Source organism: Oenanthe melanoleuca, chromosome 3, assembly GCF_029582105.1.
Source record: "Oenanthe melanoleuca isolate GR-GAL-2019-014 chromosome 3, OMel1.0, whole genome shotgun sequence".
NCBI lineage: Eukaryota > Metazoa > Chordata > Aves > Passeriformes > Muscicapidae > Oenanthe > Oenanthe melanoleuca.
In genome coordinates this window covers 63,867,025-63,886,735 of record NC_079336.1, presented here as the reverse complement: position 1 = coordinate 63,886,735, position 19,711 = coordinate 63,867,025, and the positions used below count along the sequence as shown (strand labels likewise).

The following is a 19,711-nucleotide window of genomic DNA, read 5'->3' as shown; positions in this document are numbered from 1 at the left end:
CATGAAACATGGCAAGTGGTACAATTAGTGGTCTTTAGCAGAGGGCACAGGAAAGAAACTGACTGACACACTGAACATACTGACTTCTCCTTGTGCTGGTTCTCCAAGCTGGGCTGGAGCCATAGCAGCAAGGGCTCTGAGGATGAAGCAGCCCTATTTTAGATGAACTGAGAATGTCAGCCCCCAAAAGTTATCAAACGCTCTTCTATCTTTAAGAAGCATAAAAGGCACCTCAGTGTAAAGAAAGAATGTGATACAATTTTGAAGTCCTCTCTTTCTCTGGACTTTCTGACTCCTGAGGACAAATAGGGCCTTATCTGCAATCCAGAAAAGGATCCATTTGTAATCTGCACCTGCTTTACATCCCAATGCTTGGCACAAGGCAATGAAAGCTTGTCTAGTGTTAATGTGAACTGCTTTCATTGCTACAGAGATGAAACATAAAAATTCAAAAATAAATTTGCAAGAAAATCATGAGGTGTTTTAGAGCTTTGATACATCTAACTGAAAAGAAAAACAGTTTCAACTGCATACCCACATTATCAAATAAAGAACACACATATTTTGTTGTGAAACAGGGGGACTGCAGTAGTGAGACTGAAAGCTACAAATTGCTCTAAAGTGGCAAATAACCAAGTCACCTACTGGCTTGGCAAAGCTTTTGTTTGTTTATTTGTTTCTTAAGAACAAATAAACAGGACATACAATTTAGAGCTCAGCAATGACATGGGGCTGCCTCCCTGGGGATGCTGACCTTTCTACTCCTCACTCCTTTGTGATTCATCTTTAGGGTTTAGTTTTGTTAAGGGTATGAAACTCAAGTTTCCATTTCCTGGTACAGTAATTTAAAAGAGGAGAACCTGGAAAACAGAATCCTCAAATCAATCTTGAAAATGAGAATCTTTAAAACAACATCAGTTATGTTATCATGTATAAACACATGACAGCTATAAAAGCATTTTTAAAAAGTGATCTTTTCCTATAAAGGAAAACAATAACTTATGATATATCCACTTAAGATATTATTTGTATGCTGCGGGCACAGCTGATTTGAAAGGAAAGGATTACTTAAAACCTTAGAACACTCCAGACATCCTGCCTTCATTTTTAGATTCTCTCACTGCTTAGATTATAACTTGTTTTTGTTTTGTTTACAAAATGATCACATTGTTTCATTAAAAACTGCCTAGTAACAACTTGGCTGTGAGACTGAAATATAAATAAATAAATTTAAAAAGCAAACAGAGCCAGAAGAACCATTGCCCAAGGACTTCAAATTCAAACCAGAAATGTTTAGTTCATGGCCTGTATAAAATGAGTGGGGTAATTTAAAGCTGAGGTTCCAAATATGCAGAGCACAAATCACACAAATGGTACTGAAACTCAAATAATTTGGGAAAGAAAGGGCTTGAAAACAGAATCATCTTTGCAGGTCTCAAAAGCTGGTCATTTCAGATTAGCAGAGAGGTCCTTTGGCAAAAAAGTATGAGTGAACACATACCCTATCTCTAACATATATGATACTTTTCATTGTTTGTTTTTCCCTTTTGTCAATTACAGCCCAAAGTCTTTCACTCCAGTTAACCTCAGTTCCATTCTTGTCCACAAAAAAAAAAAAAAAAAGAAGTCAAACTGAGTCTTGTTCTAACATGAACTTTCATTCCTGCAGATGATCCTCTTTTCCCTTGAAGGCAAGCAGTTTAACAGCTTCAGTTAAAGGCACCAGGGACAAAAATCAGAAGCGAGGGCAGAAATCTTGAGAATTATCTATAGTGATTGAATAGAGATCCCCCACTGAAGTTGGCAGAAAGTTGGTTCAAATCCTGCCAGAACAGCAGAGAGAGGCAACCAAGCTCTTGGCTCAAAGGGCAAAGATGGCTTAGGAAAACAATTTTAGAGAAAAGATGCCAAGTCATTCCATTGGGGCAGAAATACTGAATGCGTTCAGTGCTCAAGAGATACACACAGCTTTCAGTAATTGAACAGAAGTGTAAACCACCATCAGAAGATTTAAGAGAGAAATTCAGTATCCTTCTGAGATTTAACCACAGTGAATGAGAGTTTTGAGGGGCTTATGCTATAGGTAGCCTGGACAAAAGCCTTTAAAGAAGGAAAAGTTCAAGCTATAAATACTAATGAGGAAAAATCAGACATCTTTCAGCTAAACAGTCAGTTCAGGAGAGTCAGGAACCTTCTTTCTTTATTCTTTGTACATTTTTGATACATCAGAACAGAGCATAAGGCAACATCAGCTGCCCCCAGCTCCGATGTAACTAAAGATGGGCATACATTTTTGAACACAAACAACAAAATCCTTCTCTGCCACCAAATATGTTAAAAATCTCATAAAATGACATTGCATTCCTTTTTTTCATTTAGGAAGGAGGAGCTAACTGGCTGCTGCAGTTAGCAGGAAATTCCATTGACAATAAAATAAATAAAACAACCAATGTTCTCAAAGGCTTATGATTCAATTATATGGGTTACAAAGAGTTTGAATTTGACAGTCAAATGTATTCTCCTCTTCTTCAATTCTAATTAGAGAATTGAAGTGGAATAAACTACTCATGAAAATGAAGATATCTGGAAGGAAAAATTAATTAATTCAGTATGGCATAACACAAAGTCTGTCTGGTGTGCATAAAAACAACAGAAGTTAAACAGCTCAGAAGCAAAAAAAAAAAAAAAAAAAAAAAAAAAAAAAAAAAGGGGAGGAAAGCTGCCTTACTGCTTATGGATCTAACAAAAGCCACAAACTCTCTGGGCTGTGAGTTTGCAAATGCAGAGACAGAAGTATTTGAAGGCAGCAGACAGCTAGGACTTAGCCAAATCCTCATCTAGAATGTATCAGCAAGGGGTGAAAAAGCCTGAGAAACTCTACTAGTCAATCAACAACTTCCTTCTAAATGACCTAAAAGCCTCTTTCTGTGCATTTTTTTTTTCTTTTGCCTGAGACAACTTCTGTTTCAAAAGTTTAGTGACAAATGGGCGGGATTAAAAAAGAAAAAAAAAAAAAAGAAAGGAAAAAAAGACTGTTGAAGTCTATGACAAGAGATTTTGAAGATTTAAAATGCAAGTTAAAGATTCTCTGCAGACAGAACAGAGCATCACAAGGTCAGTGATACATCTGCTATTAAGGAAATTGCCACGTAAATCAGGATATTTCAGTAGTTCAATGAAAGAATTTAAATATTAAATGACACTGGGGAGCTATATCACAATGACAGGCACTTACATTACAATTGGAAGACCCATCAAGTGTCGAGTAACAGCCATCAGGCCATTCTGTAGAATCTACAGCGCTCGATTGCCTGTGCTGGGCTTCATACTCTTTCAGCTGAAATTTGAAAAGACAGAAAGAACATTTTCCAGTCACAAGAATAGATCAATCTTCATTAAAATAGCAAGAGTTAATGTAATTTCTTTTCTTTCCCCCTGTATCATTGTGGACCTGGGAAAATCAGAACTTTTCCACTGCATGCCTCACTTATTCAAAATAAATTGCCCAACAATCAGAAGTTTTAAAAATGAGTTGTTTTTTTTTTCCTTAGAAGGAAATGATCTGTAAACACTGAAATTTGATGACTTGTTGTTGGTAAAACATAAATTACACGTCCCCATCTCAGAGGCAGAGTTTACAGAGGACAGACTAAATGACAATGACCTGCCTATTTCCCTCATAAAGAAAATAATCTGTAGTTAAAGACTAAGAACCATCCTTTGTAGTAGTAATAGTAATAGTAATAGTAATAGTAATAGTAATAGTAATAGTAATAGTAATAGTAATAGTAATAGTAATAGTAATAGTAATAATAATCTCTCTCCCATTTTCCAGTAAAAGACTTCAGACAAAACCAATACTACAGGAGTCAAAGTGTTGTAAGGATCAAGACCTGATATTTAAAAAAAGAAGCCTAGTAGCTCAGACCACTAGAGGGAAACTCTACCAGTTCATATATGAACTATCAGATTAGGTAAAACCCTTTCACACCACAAAACTTTAACAGAGGAAAAAATATTCCCAATATTCCAACACAATAATTCTAAAATCTTGCATTTTTTTCATTATATGATTTCCAGCAAAGCAGTGTTTTCTTCAGATAATAAAATAACTTTATAATCTACAAGAATCTACTTCACTATGTAGTATGTCAGTAAAGATATTTATCTGACTGCCAATTGATCTAAATGACATTTTCTCTAATAGAGCCCATACAGAACATCCTGGGTTCCATCACAGTCTTTTACACAAGGTTGCATTGAAACTTGCACCCTCTTTTGGCTCCTGAACAAATTAAAACCTTGACCCTCTATTGCTGCACAAATGCAATATCTTATAGTTCTTTTTCTTGAGGTTTATTAACATTTAGAGTTTGCTAAGAAACACTTGTGACTTATTAAAAAAACATGTGTTGTACATCTGACATAATGTCATATGCCAAAAATAGCTGAATATGTTTTCTTGAATGTTATTAAAGTAAAACATAACCTTTTGGGCTAAGAAATAAGCAGAAAAAGTTTTAGCTTAAAGGAAGATAGTAAGAAATATATGTGCTCTGAACTGAGTAAGGCAAGCTCAGCAAAACCTGAAGCATTTCTATTAGTACTTAAACAAACCTATGAACATACTCAATAAATAAAGAGCTCGTACAAGTCAGAGAGATTCTTCTCCCTCACTTTAGACAGCTGCAATGAAAAAGCCTACACTTAGTCTTTTCTCTGACTAGTACCTTTTATTTTTAGTAGAGAGAAGCAATGCTTTTAGGACTCTATTAATTTACCATGTACTGGATATCTATTTCTGGTTGAGCTAAATCTCATTTTTCTCAATAAACGAAGGAATTGCAATCTAATTTATGCTACCTATTGCAATGGGACAAACAGGCAGGCTTTCTCTACCTTCTCCTGTGTTTTGTGAATGGAGTAAAACTCCAGATTGATACATCCTACATTTTAAAACATGTTAGTCAAGGAGATTGAAGTATGCACATATCATACCCTAGCAAGTGCTTCCTCAATGGTGATCATCTTCTCTTTCACCATCATCATCAGCTGGATCCGTTCCTCATCACTCATCGTGATCTCACTGGCCACATAGCCGACATCCTCTCCTGCACAAAAAAAGCACAAATATTTTAAGCACATGTAAGAATTCATGCACAGGTCAGGGTATATTGAAACTGGATTTTACCCAGTGCTCTGAAATCTGGTTGCCACGTGGATCTGGCTGGCCAGAAACTGACCCTCCCCAGAGCAGGTTCATGGTATGATTTCAAAGAACTTAATGATTTCGAAGTAACTTAACAGTAAAAGGAAGCAATTTAGAGCAAAAAAGCTAAGTCTACTTTGACACTGAAAGCAAGCAAGCATGAAAAGGAGGAATAAAAATTGACTGTCATCACATGGTTATTGACCCTGAGAGACGAGAATTAAACGAGGAAGTGCTAATGCTGGACAAGACCAGCAGTCAGCCCAGAGGAATACTGGTATCAGCTGCCAGAACCTGCCTATTCAGGAATGGTGTGATGGGCCCTTGCAGCTCTCTGCTGTGGACTGGCCACTGCTTGTGAGCTATCCAGACAAACTAATCACCCACTAAGCTGGCACACAGTGCCAGATGTACTGCACTCTCAACTACCTCTCCTTCTGGTAGGTGTTTGGCATATCAGCACAGGCAATTAGAACTTGCCTCGAGAACCAGCAAGGGCCCACACTTAATTGGAATTGTGTCCCTTTTGGACCTAATAAATGGGCTTTTGTTGTCTTTCACAGTCCATCTGAACACAGACAGAAATAGAGAAGCATCTGTTTGCAACATAAGAAGCTAAGAGATACACATGGGGAAACAGAAATTTTCTGTGTGAAGAGAAATACTTAATTCAATCCACAGCTGCATCATTTGCAGAAGAACTAGAGAAAGACACCTGACAGTTTCAGTGGAATCAATCCTACATTTGCACTGGTCACCAGAGATACTTTTACTGCTCCTTCTTGTAGTGTCTTCTACAATGAGAGGCTGGATTCAAGCCTAAAGCAAACAGGTCAAAGTAACAAAATGCCAAAGAAAGGAGAAATATCCTTCTAATTTAAACAGAACAGTATTTCTCTTACCAAGTCAGGCCTGGAGGGGAAAAAAAGCGCACCTTGTTTAGTTACATATATTACTTATATATTAACTGCATCACTTAGCATGTGTGCCATCACTGACAATCAGGACCAAAGGCATCCCAGCCTCATGTCTGCAATCTCAAGAATTTGACTTATCATTCTGAGCACTGTCATGATGAACCAAATTTGTGACACTTCCAGAGCCACAGACCCCAGCTGCCACCATATTACAAATTCATTTTATTCCTTTGTGATGCTGGCTTCTGACATTTTATATAGATAGGATGTGCACTATTGGAAAAGCTTTACCTTTTGAAGTCTGCCTCATTAGTCCTTTCTGGTTCTTTCGGAAATTCTGCCAAAAAAACTTATTTTTCTTTTTCCAGTCTGTTTTCCCTAAAAGGAAAGTGGAGCGGGAGGATGAGGGGAAAGGGAAAAATAATTTTAAAAAGAAACATTAGTTAGTGAATTCTAGAGAAGGTTTCAAGCATTACATTGTATTTTTAAATCAGAAACAAGAATTAAAAACCCTCAGTTTACCTGTTTTTTTTATTTAGAACTATGTTGATGTAGCTATTTCAGGGTGATGCACATTTTTTTATAATTGCCAGTGCTATAGAGGATTGAGACAAGCCAGTTACTTATATATTTTGCATTTTAAACAAAAATATTTTACATTAATTTTAATGTGTGTTGAGTTGTTGATGTCAAGTCTGGAAGTGTTTTTGAAGTGTTTTGTTGGTTTATTCTATTCAATTGAATCGCAATTATGCAACTCAGATAAGTGATTTTCTAGCATATCTGTGCATCTCAATCAAGAAATGAAATAATTAACATATAAACACACACATGCACAGACACACTCACACGTTCTGCTACTTGGCATGAGATCATCAGCTACACCTGACTCTTTCTCTCTATATGCCTGGACTGTACAAGGCTGGGTCTCTGTGTCCACAAGAACCAGATCTCCATGTGGATTGATGACCTCAAAGTAAGTAATTTGTTCTAGAAAGAAAAACGGGATCTAGCTCAAAGTAGGGCATATATATCTGTGTTCTGTTGAATTAACCAGGGCAAATACTATAAAGTTTATGCCACCTATAAATGCACATACTGTGCCTGATCTGGCAGAAATGTTACTGACGAAGAGCCATTAGTATTTAAGATCTTGCCCTAAATGACCTAGAGCTTCCTGACTCTCTGAAATACTGCTTAAGTTTAGAATGTGTGGACAGTCCCTAGAAGGATCCCTAGCATACCATTAAAAGGAAACAAACAAGAAAAACCTCCTAGTTTTATTTTTCTTTTCCAATAAGCAACAAAAATTTCAGAAACAAAGACTCTCTGGCATGACATGAGCAAAAATAACAAAGAACCCCCATTATTTACTGGTGGTGGTAATTTCTGGAAAACAAAAGGACAGGCTAGCAGTGATCTAACATACAAACATTTTCAATTCAATATAACAAGTCAAAAGATACATATTTATCACATGACATTGCTGGCTGGGCAGTTTTAGCAATCACTGAGACACTCAAACTGAAAGCTGCTGAGACTCACCCTCCACACACACAAATGCTGCTGACTTCTGCCAGCTCTTCACATCCCAGAACAAGCAAAACTCAAAAGCTGTTTAAGAATTCAATAGGAGTATCAAATATAATGAAATATACTGACCTACAGAGCCTTCTTCTGAACTTGATTTATGAATGGAGAGCCTAGGACAAAAAAGAGAAATGGACTTATTGATGCAGGCTTCTCACATTTCAGGGGAGCTGTCTGGTTACAGTAAATTACAGTTTCCAAACAATATATCATGAGCTGTTTTCTCTTCCCTTTTCTCCCCAGTGCAGCAAGTTGGGAATGAAAACTGAACCTACTGGTCTGACCACAGCAACTGAGTTTCCTTCTGAAATCTGCCTTTTGTGACCAGCATAGAAAAATACATACTGACAGAAACCAATGGTTAAAGCAAAGGAGACCAAGGATTCCTCAGAAAAACAATTATTCACATAGTTTCCCCACTTGCATTTGCAAAACAGTAATTTTGCTGCCTTAGAAACTGTAGAACTGGGATGCTGCACTTGTTTAGCTGTACATCAATTTTCAGCCTATTTGGTTTTCATCTGACAATCTTTATAAATATATGCTCATTACACCTCCAGAAGCCACCATGTGGAAGACAGTAGCAGATATTTAAAGACAAGGTGGAGATGGTTTGTCCAGACCCTACAAAGTGCAACCATAACTGATTGGAGACTACAGCTTCCTTCTCCCAAATCCCCACTGTGTGCTTTCTCACCAGTGTATGCTCCCTTCCTCAAAAGCTAGCTGGAGAGACTTAGTCAAGTCCAGAACACAGCCTTTACAAACAACCCACTAAAATAGCAAATAAGTCTTTTGTTCTTGGTCTTTATGTTCACTGAAACAGTTTTCCAGCATGGATTCCAACTCAGTGCCAACAGTTCATTGTGGGATCTCTGATGAGACAACATGGCCCCACTTCACTGCCTTTTTTCTCTGCATAAATGCAGCTAACAGAAATTACCAAACCTTGTGCTATTCTTTAAAGCCTTCCTGTGGGAACTGCCATTTAACCACGCTGCAGCAAGGCAGTGAAATGACTTCTGCCAGCATCCAGGGCATTGCTGGAGGCTCCATGTGCAGAGCATCACTGCAGTGTCTTTGCTGCAGGTTGGCTCCAGTGTCCCATTGTGTGGTGGCAGGATGGAAACACACACACCCCAGCGTACCACGGGGACCTCGAGCCAAGTCATTCTCTGAATGAGGCCATATGATAACAAACACACGACACACTCTTGTTGCTGTCCACGCACATTGTCTGCACGGGCTCCTTCAGCTCTCCCAGACCCCCAGCAGAGGGCAATAAAGAGTTTCTGATCAATTCACTGAACCTCTTCAAGGGAAATTACAGTTCAAGCCAGGTCGGTGCTCATAAGACACAAGCAATTACTGGCCAACATCTTATAAGCAGGAAACACATGCTCATCAATTTGCAAAGATATCATTAAATGGGAAACGAGACAGTATGAAGTTTCAGTGTGATTCAGTAATTCATCCAGGCAAGGAGGGTCTGGCATAGTGAAGCTCTGAAATACAACCTCTTTAAAACTCAGACCGATCAGAAATTTAATACAGCACAAACTACAAACAAAAATTGAGGCAAATAAACTTTAAATTTTTAGTGCACCAGGAGAAGGGAGACATTTAGTGTTTTTCCTGCTGGTAAAAGGGGAAAAGTCAAAAATATGCCACTAGATGCTTAATTTTTAAGAGGCCTGATCAAAGGTAAAAATACAAACCCCATAATTTCTGGCTAAAAATTTCCAGAAAATGCCTTCAACAGGGCCAGGAATTAATCCAGACACTTGAAGGTAAAGTTGTCAGCAGGTATTTTTCTAAATAAAGGTAAGTCAGATAAAAAAGTATGTGGAGTTGTATATGGAGATTTTTCTTTTTATGAAAGCCAAGCCCTGTTGGAACTGACAGAATTAATCCACGACATGTTTTGCAGATGAGCATGGACTCCACCCATCAAGTAGTTATTCTATTTATTTTAAATGAATTAGGATCCATGAAATCTACCAAGTCACCACCCTTAGAAAATGAAATATGTTAATGATCAGAACTCTGCCTCACTAGTGAAATCACCCTTAAAGTGGAGAGGCAGTCTCTTGGCCTCCAAATCCATTTGAATCCTTTTCTTCTCTTGCACAGTTGCCAAAAATGATGCAAGTAAGCAGCAGGTGTAATGTTTGTGATGTGGACATCTGCTCAGTATGAGTTAGCCTGAGGCCACCAACTCATCATAAACTGGCCTCCAAAGAAGGGGGAGGGCAGTAGGAGCAAACACCCGACACGCTGGAACCAGAGCATGTGAGGAGAAAAGCAGGATCCACAGCAAGCAGACCACTTCTCGTTTGTAACTGATTTTAGAACTATGCTGAGTTTCATCGGAGGATGCAAATTCCGATTATCATTTCACGCATTCTTTAAAGAGGAATCTTCCATGCCTGGGCTGACCTTGAAAATGCTAACAGCTGCTCTGAAGAGATGGAAATGCCAACACAACTTACCACATAGTGCCTGATAAGGCACTTGCTTTTTAGTTCCACCCAACAATTCTGATACTTAAAAAATCCTCAGTGAAATCAATCAAGCATTTTACCTCCTAGATGTCTGGTGAAAAATTCCGGACTACCTTGGTGTCCCTGTATGTTTGATTTGCAAATTACACTCCCTTACTCTGTAAAATCTGCAGTGCTTCTGTGAACGTGCAATGAAAGTGATTTGTGTTCTTCCATTCATAGACTGATAACTTGTACTGAAAGTTAATGATGCAGTGACACTTGGCAGAAGTTTCAGCACTGTGTGTCTGAAAGGGAGCCAAATGCCATTACTCCACCATGGAGGCCTTCATTTTTGTTGTGGTCTGATGTACAACTTCATTAGCAAGCTTTCACATGAAATGTGCTCTGTCACCACATAAAGAAGAAATGTATGGGTATACGTTCACACAATGAGGAACAAAGCAAGATTTACAGCCAGAGGGAAGGAATATTTTCTTATCAATCCATAATCTCTGGAAGTGGGCAGGAGATGGGGGTCAAAACTTTAATTTATTAATCTCACAAATCCAAAACCATCTCTAGGCCAGTACTTTGTGCCTCTTTGAGCCAAAGTGCTGAAATAAACAAACGAGAAAAAACTCCAAAAAATCAAAACCAGAGAAAACAATATATAATCTGAAAATGGAGCTACTTTTGAGAGTATTCAAATATTACTGCCTTAGAGAGTTGATGGGTTTGAGCAGAATTTAGTAAACTACATCAGGCCACTCACTGATCAGTGACACAAAATTTAGTAGCAACAGATGGAGCAAAGAAACTGGACCAGGAACTCATTGATTAGAAAGACTGGCTTAACAGAAATGAGTTTACATTCAACATTAAAGTGTTCATATACACAAGCAAGACAGACAGAAAAGTCAGTCTTTCAAATGCTGGAGGTCTGCAAATGACAGATTACCTGGGGATACCAGGTGGAAAAGGATGACTGGGAAAAAAACCTACATATTAATTCTAAAAGGCATAAGGATGGAAAATTCCAGTGCCAGTATGAAGAACACGAAGAACCAATATGTAGGGGAATGGCTGTACAACCATCATTATTTATGCTCAAGAAAGATGAAATCAATCTAGATGTAGTATGGAGAAAGCTATTGGAATAGCCAGGGAACTGGACTGCTGAGCTTACAAAAGAAAACTAGAACAGTTTTGCCAGTCAAGTTGAAAAGCTGCAAGAAGATTAACTTACTGGCTATTAATAAATCAGACACAGGAACAAACAGATATGCTAGAAAAAATCAGAAGAGAGAAACTAACATTTCCTAACTATTTGGACAAACTTCCAACAGTATGTAGAGAAAGCGAGAACAACTTTAAAAACCTAACTGCTTTTACAGGAGGCTGCTTGAAAGAAAACAGACCAGAACAGACATCTTAAACAGACCAGACCAGACACTGTCATAAGGATTGCCTCTGGAGGGCACTTTTGGTTCTTGTTTTGTAGCCTGGGGGCTTTTTAAGAGCAATGTCAAAGTCTGACATCTAAAATGGTCTCTGAATCTATCTTTCCATAAAAGTGCTGCAGTGGGGATAACATGTAAGCAATATCTTTGAAAAGTGGAGGTGTTCTCCAAAACCTGGCATGCAAGGGAGACTCAATGCACACATTTGGGTCACGAGGCAGCTAAGCCTGTCTGATTATTAAGACTGGTTTTAACTAAGTTACAGCTTTCCTGTTAACTCTGGACTGATTCTGATCTCAGACAGAAAAACACGGGGGCTAATTTTGCATAGAGAGTGGTTGATACTACTAGAGACACAGTCAAACATGTCCCAAGAACATGCTGGTACTCCACAGAACTGGGAGAAGAAACAAATGACACCATGTGCTGCTTTCATGAATGTGCCTGCTGATTTTTGAAATCTCATCATTCTCAAAACAGAACAAATATGGGAACTGAGAATGATGGGCATTTATATTTTAAATGCAGATGTGCTTTAACAAATGGCTGCATCTCATTTATGGACCATAAAATCCACAGGTGCACAGCATCATATGATGATGAAACCACTGCTGTTATCATCTTCAATAAACTGACAGTGCCCCTCTCGTTCCTTACCGATGATTATTTATAGTACACTGCAGAAAATGGTTTAGATGGGATTTTTAGTACACGAATATTATACATATTCAGAACGGTGAATAAACCAATGCAAAAGCCTGTGCTGGCTCTGCTGCAAAGCATTTGGTTATCCCTGTGCATTAGAAATGGCCCACTTACATAATTAGTATGAAAAACTGACAGACTTGTAACTGCTCCTGACTGAATACAAGGTAATTTATCTAACTGGAGTTGGCACAGGGAAGAAAATGGGCCTTTGGTATTTTTATCAAATTTGCATGAACCTGAAGAGAAAGGAGGCCTGCAAGGTTCTGACCTTGCTGGCACGAGTGTGAGAAAGGCATGGAAAGCAAAGAGGTTTCATTCAATTATCTTCTCATTAGGTTTCCATAGCAATGGCTCTTTAAGCAGGTCAAAACTTTCTCAGTGGAAACAAACAGTGAGCTGCTTGTGGCCTGTGCGTGTGTATGTGTATTCTGTGGCATCACCAGAGTGGAAGCCACCACATTGGTCCCACGGGCTCAGTCCATAGACTGGCAGCAGGCAGATGGGGGCACATCATGTATTTAATAACAGAATGCTTGGTCCCAGCCAGGGGGCAGATAATTGCCAGCTAAAAACTCTTGGAGAGCAAAGAGCAGGGCCCAACGCTGCAGGCAACGCTTCCCCTTCTCTCCGTGCATTGCTCACTACGTGCCATCTCAACTCGCTGTGACAAGTCAGACTTTCTCGTGAAACGTGCCCTTCATGCTTCCTTGTACAAAATTACCAGGCTTGAAATCTTCTTCCAGCTGCTCAAAGGCACACTGGTTTCCCTCCTCACGTGTCCCAGGCAGCGTTTGGCTGGCCTCTCACTCCCATTGTGTGGGTTATTGTGGGAGTTTCCTGCCCTACTTCTTTTGAGGAGGCTGTTTAAAGGCAGCATGAATAATTTGCCTTTGACTAAATCAGGCCTCAAACAAGTGAAAACAGGGCCATACACATTCACTGATTTTTTTCAATTCCTGCAAAGACAGGGTATTAAAAAAAAAAAAAGTATCTTAAGTTCAAACATCCCAAGTAAAAAAAATCTCTTACTTCTTTTTCTTCCAATATTTTTTTTCATTTTTAAACTATGCAAAAGAAAATTTATTCCCTTAGCAATAAAGCGTAGCCTTTAGCTGCAAAAATCCTCATTTGGGTTATTTGTTTGTTTTATGCTTTGTTCTTCTCAGTTTCTGCCCTCTCTCTGCCTTACATCCTCTTTCAGACCTGGACTCCTCTTTCTTCGCAGATGATATACCTGCCAGAATTAATTTGGGCACTCTGAGAAGTTGCCAGAATCTAAGCTGATAGAATTGAAACCCCTATCCATGACCTGGAGGGATGATTTAATAACCTCCTGCATTCAAATCTTGACCTGCAGTTTGGATGCTGCAGGGAAAGAAGACTAGGGAATCAAGTGTTAAAAACCACTGGCAAAGGCCAGTAGATCAGTGTACCGAAGGGGGCAGAATTGAGGCTTGGATGAACCTTTCTGCAGCTTTCACTAAAAATCATTGTGGAAAATGGGAACACTGAAATGCAGACTCTATCCCAGCCTTAGGTTGATACAGAGTTCCAGTTTATACCATGGGATACTAGAATGGCTGTATTATGGCACATTTGTTGCAAAAAATTCTTAAGAACATATTCAGTCAATCGTCTCTCCTGCAGTGACAACAGATACAATGCAGACAGCAGCCACTTGTGCTGTGTCCTCACTGCCTGCCTGCTAACAACCTCGGAGAAAGCCATAGTGCCCCAGGAGCCTGCAGCTCCTGCTGTGACATTCCCAACAAGCCAGAGGTCTGGCCAAGCCGTATGAATGGAGCACGTGAGTGGCTCGGCACATCCTGCACACACACAGGGTGACAGACACTCGCCCTCGGGAGCAGCTGAAGGAGGGAGCTGAGGATGCAGCTGCCAGAGGCACAGCAGCTCCCCCACGCCGGGGGAATGCAAAGCCCCTGAGCAATGCTGCCCTGTGTCACCTGCACCCCACACGTGCCTGCTTCTCTCCTTCTGCCTGACACGTGTGTTTCTGGCCAGCTCCCTGCTCCGGCAGTCTCAGATTTAGGTCTTGAGTATCACAGGGTCAAGAACGTTTAAACTGTACTGAGGAGTACAGCGGGATGAATTGTGGCACTTGATATAAAGTGTGACCATTTGCTGGTCAGGAGTGCACTTGAGTGGTACAGACCAAGAAAGTGCAGGTGATTCACATGGGAGGTGACAATTCATACATGCACTGCCACACAAGAGGTGCTGGGAATGACTGAAATATCAGATACATGACATGACTGTTGCCTAGTGTATTGTTTCCATCCTTTTTTTTCTCAATTGGTAAGAAAAATATTAGTATATAGGAATGTCTGTAGCTCAACCTATTTGTGCTCCTATGCAGTGCTCCTGAGTCTCTCACCCACTTCCTTTTCTTTCCCAGCAGATCTCAGATACACAACATCTGAAACACAGCCCAAAAGCTGATGGAGCAAACAGTGACAGCAAACAGATCCATTTCCAAAGAGGGAAAACACACAACTTCCTTTCTGCAACATCCCCCCAGTTCTTCTAAAAACAGGATGAGAGTCAGGATGCAGAAGCCTGAGTTCAGGGGACTGGGTTTAACCTGGATTTCCTGGCAAACATGCAGAGCTCATCAGTCTGTCATGTAGACTTGAATGCTCAAAAATGGGAACAGGCTAAAAGTTGGGTTACATTGTTTAAATGCTCTGTTTACAATTATGAGAAAACCCTGCTCAGTCTCCTATCTGAGTAAACATCCTTGGGGTGTTGCCATCTCTTTGAAAGAATAGGAATTGTATATAAAATATATCCCCAGATGAACATGGTATGGGGTCAGAGAAGTAATAGTAATTGCTAAAGAACACATTTACTGCACATTTTCTACACTAATGATTCCTCTAGCAAAAGCAGAAGTCAATGTATCTGTATAGAAGCACCTGTGGCTCTGGGCAGATTTTTGTTTAAAATGAATAATATCACTGTTAAACATGCTGTTGCCACTTTACTGAAAGCACACTGAGAAGTAGCAAAGTTACACTAACACCACAACTGTCAGCAAGACTGCAGTTTAAAAGATGGAAATCTGGGGAAGGGAAGAGGGAAGTGAAATTTATTATTCAAAGAAGAAAGATACAAACATCTCATTCCATGCTCTGCATTAGTTGCTAAATATGACATAACTTAGAAACCTGGCAAACTGTTTACAGAAGGAACTCCAGTAAGGCAAAACAACCAGAGCAGTTGTGAAGCAAAGCTTGAACAAACATGACTTTGTTTACTGTTGTTTATGGATAGCTTTTCAGGCCACATCAGCACCCTTGATGTTATTCACATAAATCTCAGAGGCCCTTGCCTCTGAATGGAGATTTTTCTTTCTTTGTCAGAACCAATCAAACAAAGGGCATATTTGGTAGGACACATATAATGCACTGAGCAGGTTCACATATGCAGTCTTTTTTTGCAGCTTCATCTAATTATCAGGAGTGGTGTTGCTAGCAACAGAGGAAGATAGTATTGCCCCAGGTGCATTCAGGGGTGGGGGGATTGATGACAATGACTCACAGTGACAAACAGTTTTGCCTCCAGGCTCATTTAATCCCTTCTGCCTGTCTACAAGCCCTGCTGATGCTCATCTGTGTTAGAACACATCACTCACTAGATAGACACTTGTTGAGCAGCTTGCTGGACTGAGGACACTGACTAATTCTGCACTGACTTTACACCAGACTGGGCAGCAGGGTTAGTAAGACTCAAGGCAAGACTGAACATACACTGCTTGTCCACACAAACAGGATTTTTTCCTACCACAGACCACCAAGGTTAATCTCTTTTCAGTGTGGCATACAGTGGAGCCTGTTGGGCTCTCTCTTCCAGCTGGGCAGCACAGAAAAGGAAAACCAAATCAGGTTAAAGCAAACATTGCTCTTCCCAGGTTCCCTCAAAGCTTCTTTCTGTCTGGAATGTCTAAACTCTGGCAAATTAAACAACCATCCAGATGTGTTATTTTAAAACTTTAGACTATGGTAGCATTAAGCTGTAGGGTGTGCAGGCAGTAGTGCAGGGTGAGGAAGCTGCTGAGAGTGACCATATCCCAGCCAGACACTTGCTCTCTCCTTCTTATCTCAGTACAGATTTTTCCTTGGGACTGCCCTTAGTTTCTAAAACAATCTGCTCAGAACACTGAACCAGAAACAACTCATTTCACCCTATGAAAACATTTGGATTATCAATATGTAGAATTATAATTATTCTTGGATAAGCTCTTACTTGTGGAAGAGTACTCAAAAAAAACCCTCTTTCTAGCTCCTGAAAGTCTGTATGTTGAGTTTTGAACAAATCTTTCCTTTTGTCTCCCAAATCTTTTGTGAATATGAGAAACCAATGTATATCTGCATCAAGTTTCATATTTGGCAAACTAGCCTTCTCACAACAAAAGAAGTTTTGTAGATGGTTGACCACACATTTTTCATGCAGCATGAGAGTGATATAAAAAACAGTGTCCCCAAAGAGACAAACTTCCATGCCTAGTAGCATGCCCACACAGGAAATTCAGATGAAAGCCATATGCTAAACCTCACAAAAATCCCTGGGGCCAACACAACATCCTTCCCTGAAAAATATCAAATTCAGCATGTTAGTAGCAAGTACAGGTGTATTGGATGGGCTTGAACTGGTCATTTTCCTGCAGATCAATTTCATAATCTCTGCCTCCATGGAAGAGGCAATTTCTGTGACAATTCAGCCTTCCAGGCTAGAGGGGTGAAGTCAACACAGATGTGGCAGGCCTGTCACAAATAGGCACAGATCTATATAATTTCAGGTTTGAATAATTTGTACATTATTGAGGACACATCATTTATTATTTTCAACATCTTGTCCAATTATCATGTGTCACATGGCCTTGCTTCTTATTGTGCAAATATCTGGCACAACTTGTCCTGTACCAGTTTCACTATATGATCAGATTAATCACATATACCCTTCCACAAATCCTCAAATGGCACACTTCCATTCCTGAAAGGTACAAAACAATCACATCCCTTTCATCTGAACTAAGATAATATAATTTCCTTTCAGTGAGGTAAATGGGCTGTCTCAGAAATTGTTTTGCTGATACTGTCTTCTCACTCAGTTATTTGTGGTTGAACACCTACAAAGAGGCACAATTTAGGAAGCTGGCTAGAACTGGTAAGTGGAGTTTTTGCCGAGTTGTATACTGTCCTCCTGCAAGATCTTCATCTCATTATTACCTGAGGTGGGATTATATTTACCCATGCGTAAAGTGCTTTGAGGCTGAGAGCAAAGTCATATCATTATAGAATAATCTTGCAGGTTTACTTCCCAGATTACAGTTCCCATCTACTTGGCACTTTGGGTTTCATTATAATGTTGGACAGCCAGGTAGCCTTCAAAGATTCTTTTCCATATATGAGCATTGGAAGCACAAACATTAAACCCTAAGACTTCTAGGCCTTCTCTTTTACCAGCATGTAATATGGGGGCAGTGATAGTACCCAAGGCAAAATTCACCTTATCTGCCTTGGGCTGTTTTGAAAATGAGCATCTACCTCAAGCAAACCATCTCTGCTTTTCTGTCTGAGTGACGAAGCAAGATAAGGCACTTCTAAAAGACAATTTATCACAGTCTGAGACCTTTAGCATGAATCAGCTTCCAGACAAGCCCAAAGCAGCTGTTCAGTACTATACAACTGACTTCTATATGGTCACTGCTCATACATAGCATCCACCAAAGACTGCTCTGGGACTGACAGTCCTCCTACTGAACCAGCAAAAGCAAGAAGCCTTCCTGTTACTACCCAGTGATGAATCACTTGAGGATATTCAAATGTGAGACTGTAAAACCTTACAAAAGCATGTCCCATCACAAATGGATTCCATGTAATCCCTCTGAACTCATCCAGCTGGCACTACCCCATGGAAGTGCAGGCAATTGGACTAGAGCATCAGTTGTCTTCATGCACCACTGCACGTTACCCTGAGCAGCAGGGATCCAAGATCTTGGGATCAAAGGAAGGAGGCACAGAAAACAAGCACACACATTGCAGCAGGAGGTGACAGTAAACAGAAACCCTCTCAGTCCCCACAGAGAGGTTTTCATTAAGGATGCTAAAATTAAAGCTCCTTTTAACTTGGTTTTAAATACTTCATGCCCTTAGCACCTTCTTCAAAAGCACAGTTACAAACTCAGGAATGAACAGGGAAAGGAATATGATGGAACTCTGTAACTCTCCCTTTCCCTCACCTATCTTTTTTTGGTTGCATTTAGATCTAATCAAAGAAAGTAATTTTTAAAGCAGGCGTAATTTGCAGAGAATGCGAAATCAGTGATGTACCTTAGAAATTACTACTTGTCTTGGTGTACGCACACCCCAAGTGTACACAGAAGAGAGAAACAATAACCCTCCCTTGACATAAAAACCCAAAATAATGAAAGACCAAAAGGAAGGAGGAGAAGGAGCAGATTCCATAACAGGTTTCATTCCTTGTGTTTGGACCTGAAATCTAGATGCACCAGTACAATCTAAAATTAATTTCTTTTTCCAAGGAAAAAGAAAACGTACCAAATTCCCCCTCCCTCCTTTCTCACTTCCTGTGCCTTCACTTACTTTCTTTCAGCGTCAGGTGTTGATGCGGTGCTGCTGAGACCAAGTGACTCCTGCAAGAGAAGACATGTAGCACTGAGAGCAGACACTAGGGAAGCCTTTACCCAATTTATGCAGAATATCAAATTAAAGAACAAACAAAAAAAAGTGGATGATCAAAATCTAAGTGCTTACCTCAATCTGGGATCGCAGCTGTAGAGATGTGGGGCTTGCATCAGGTTTCTCCTGAAATACAACAAATACCAAGTTAATGACATATCCAAAGACCAGAAAGAAGAAATATGAAGGGGAGAAAAAGGAAATGAAAGAAAAACTATTTCAAAAAAGTTCATACAGGAAACATTAGCTACTCTAGAAAGAAGTGCTTTCAGGATAAATTCTGAAATAATCCAGCCAAACAACTAATTCCACATTTATCACTGGAGAATACAAAAAGTAAAACTGCCAGACAGAAGTAATTCAAAATAATATAGAAAGAAGGGATTTTTATTTTCACTAGATCACCATACAATTTGTTAGGTAAGTGCAATTTCCAAGAAATTACCTTCAGGAAAAATTTGGCATTTAAAGAACCTTCTCTGAGGAAAAAATACTGAAAGGATGCAGATACCTTTCATCAAGACCAGTTTCTCACACAGAACTTGCCAACAGTAAGAACTGGCCAACTTTTCCACAAATATCTAGGATATAAACCATCTACTCCAGAACTCAGTCATCC

General features: G+C 39.6%; 1 protein-coding gene across 5 annotated transcripts in view; it reads right to left on the bottom strand.

Moving 5' to 3' along the window:
• Nucleotides 1-19,711, bottom strand: part of LOC130250733 (SAM and SH3 domain-containing protein 1-like) — a 521,685-nt gene that overhangs the window by 42,483 nt on the left and 459,491 nt on the right. For 2 of the 5 annotated variants that reach the window (XM_056486743.1, XM_056486746.1), the window contains exons 3-8: nt 19,168-19,218; nt 18,997-19,046; nt 7,789-7,829; nt 6,418-6,504; nt 4,999-5,111; nt 3,236-3,337 (exon numbers count right to left, since the gene is read on the bottom strand). In XM_056486743.1, coding sequence (XP_056342718.1) covers nt 3,236-3,337; nt 4,999-5,111; nt 6,418-6,504; nt 7,789-7,829; nt 18,997-19,046; nt 19,168-19,218 — 444 coding nt within the window. Of the gene's footprint in view, nt 1-3,235; nt 3,338-4,998; nt 5,112-5,191; nt 5,274-6,417; nt 6,505-7,788; nt 7,830-18,996; nt 19,047-19,167; nt 19,219-19,711 lie in introns of those variants that run through there. The other 3 variants (XM_056486745.1, XM_056486747.1, XM_056486748.1) reach the window with 2 other exon arrangements.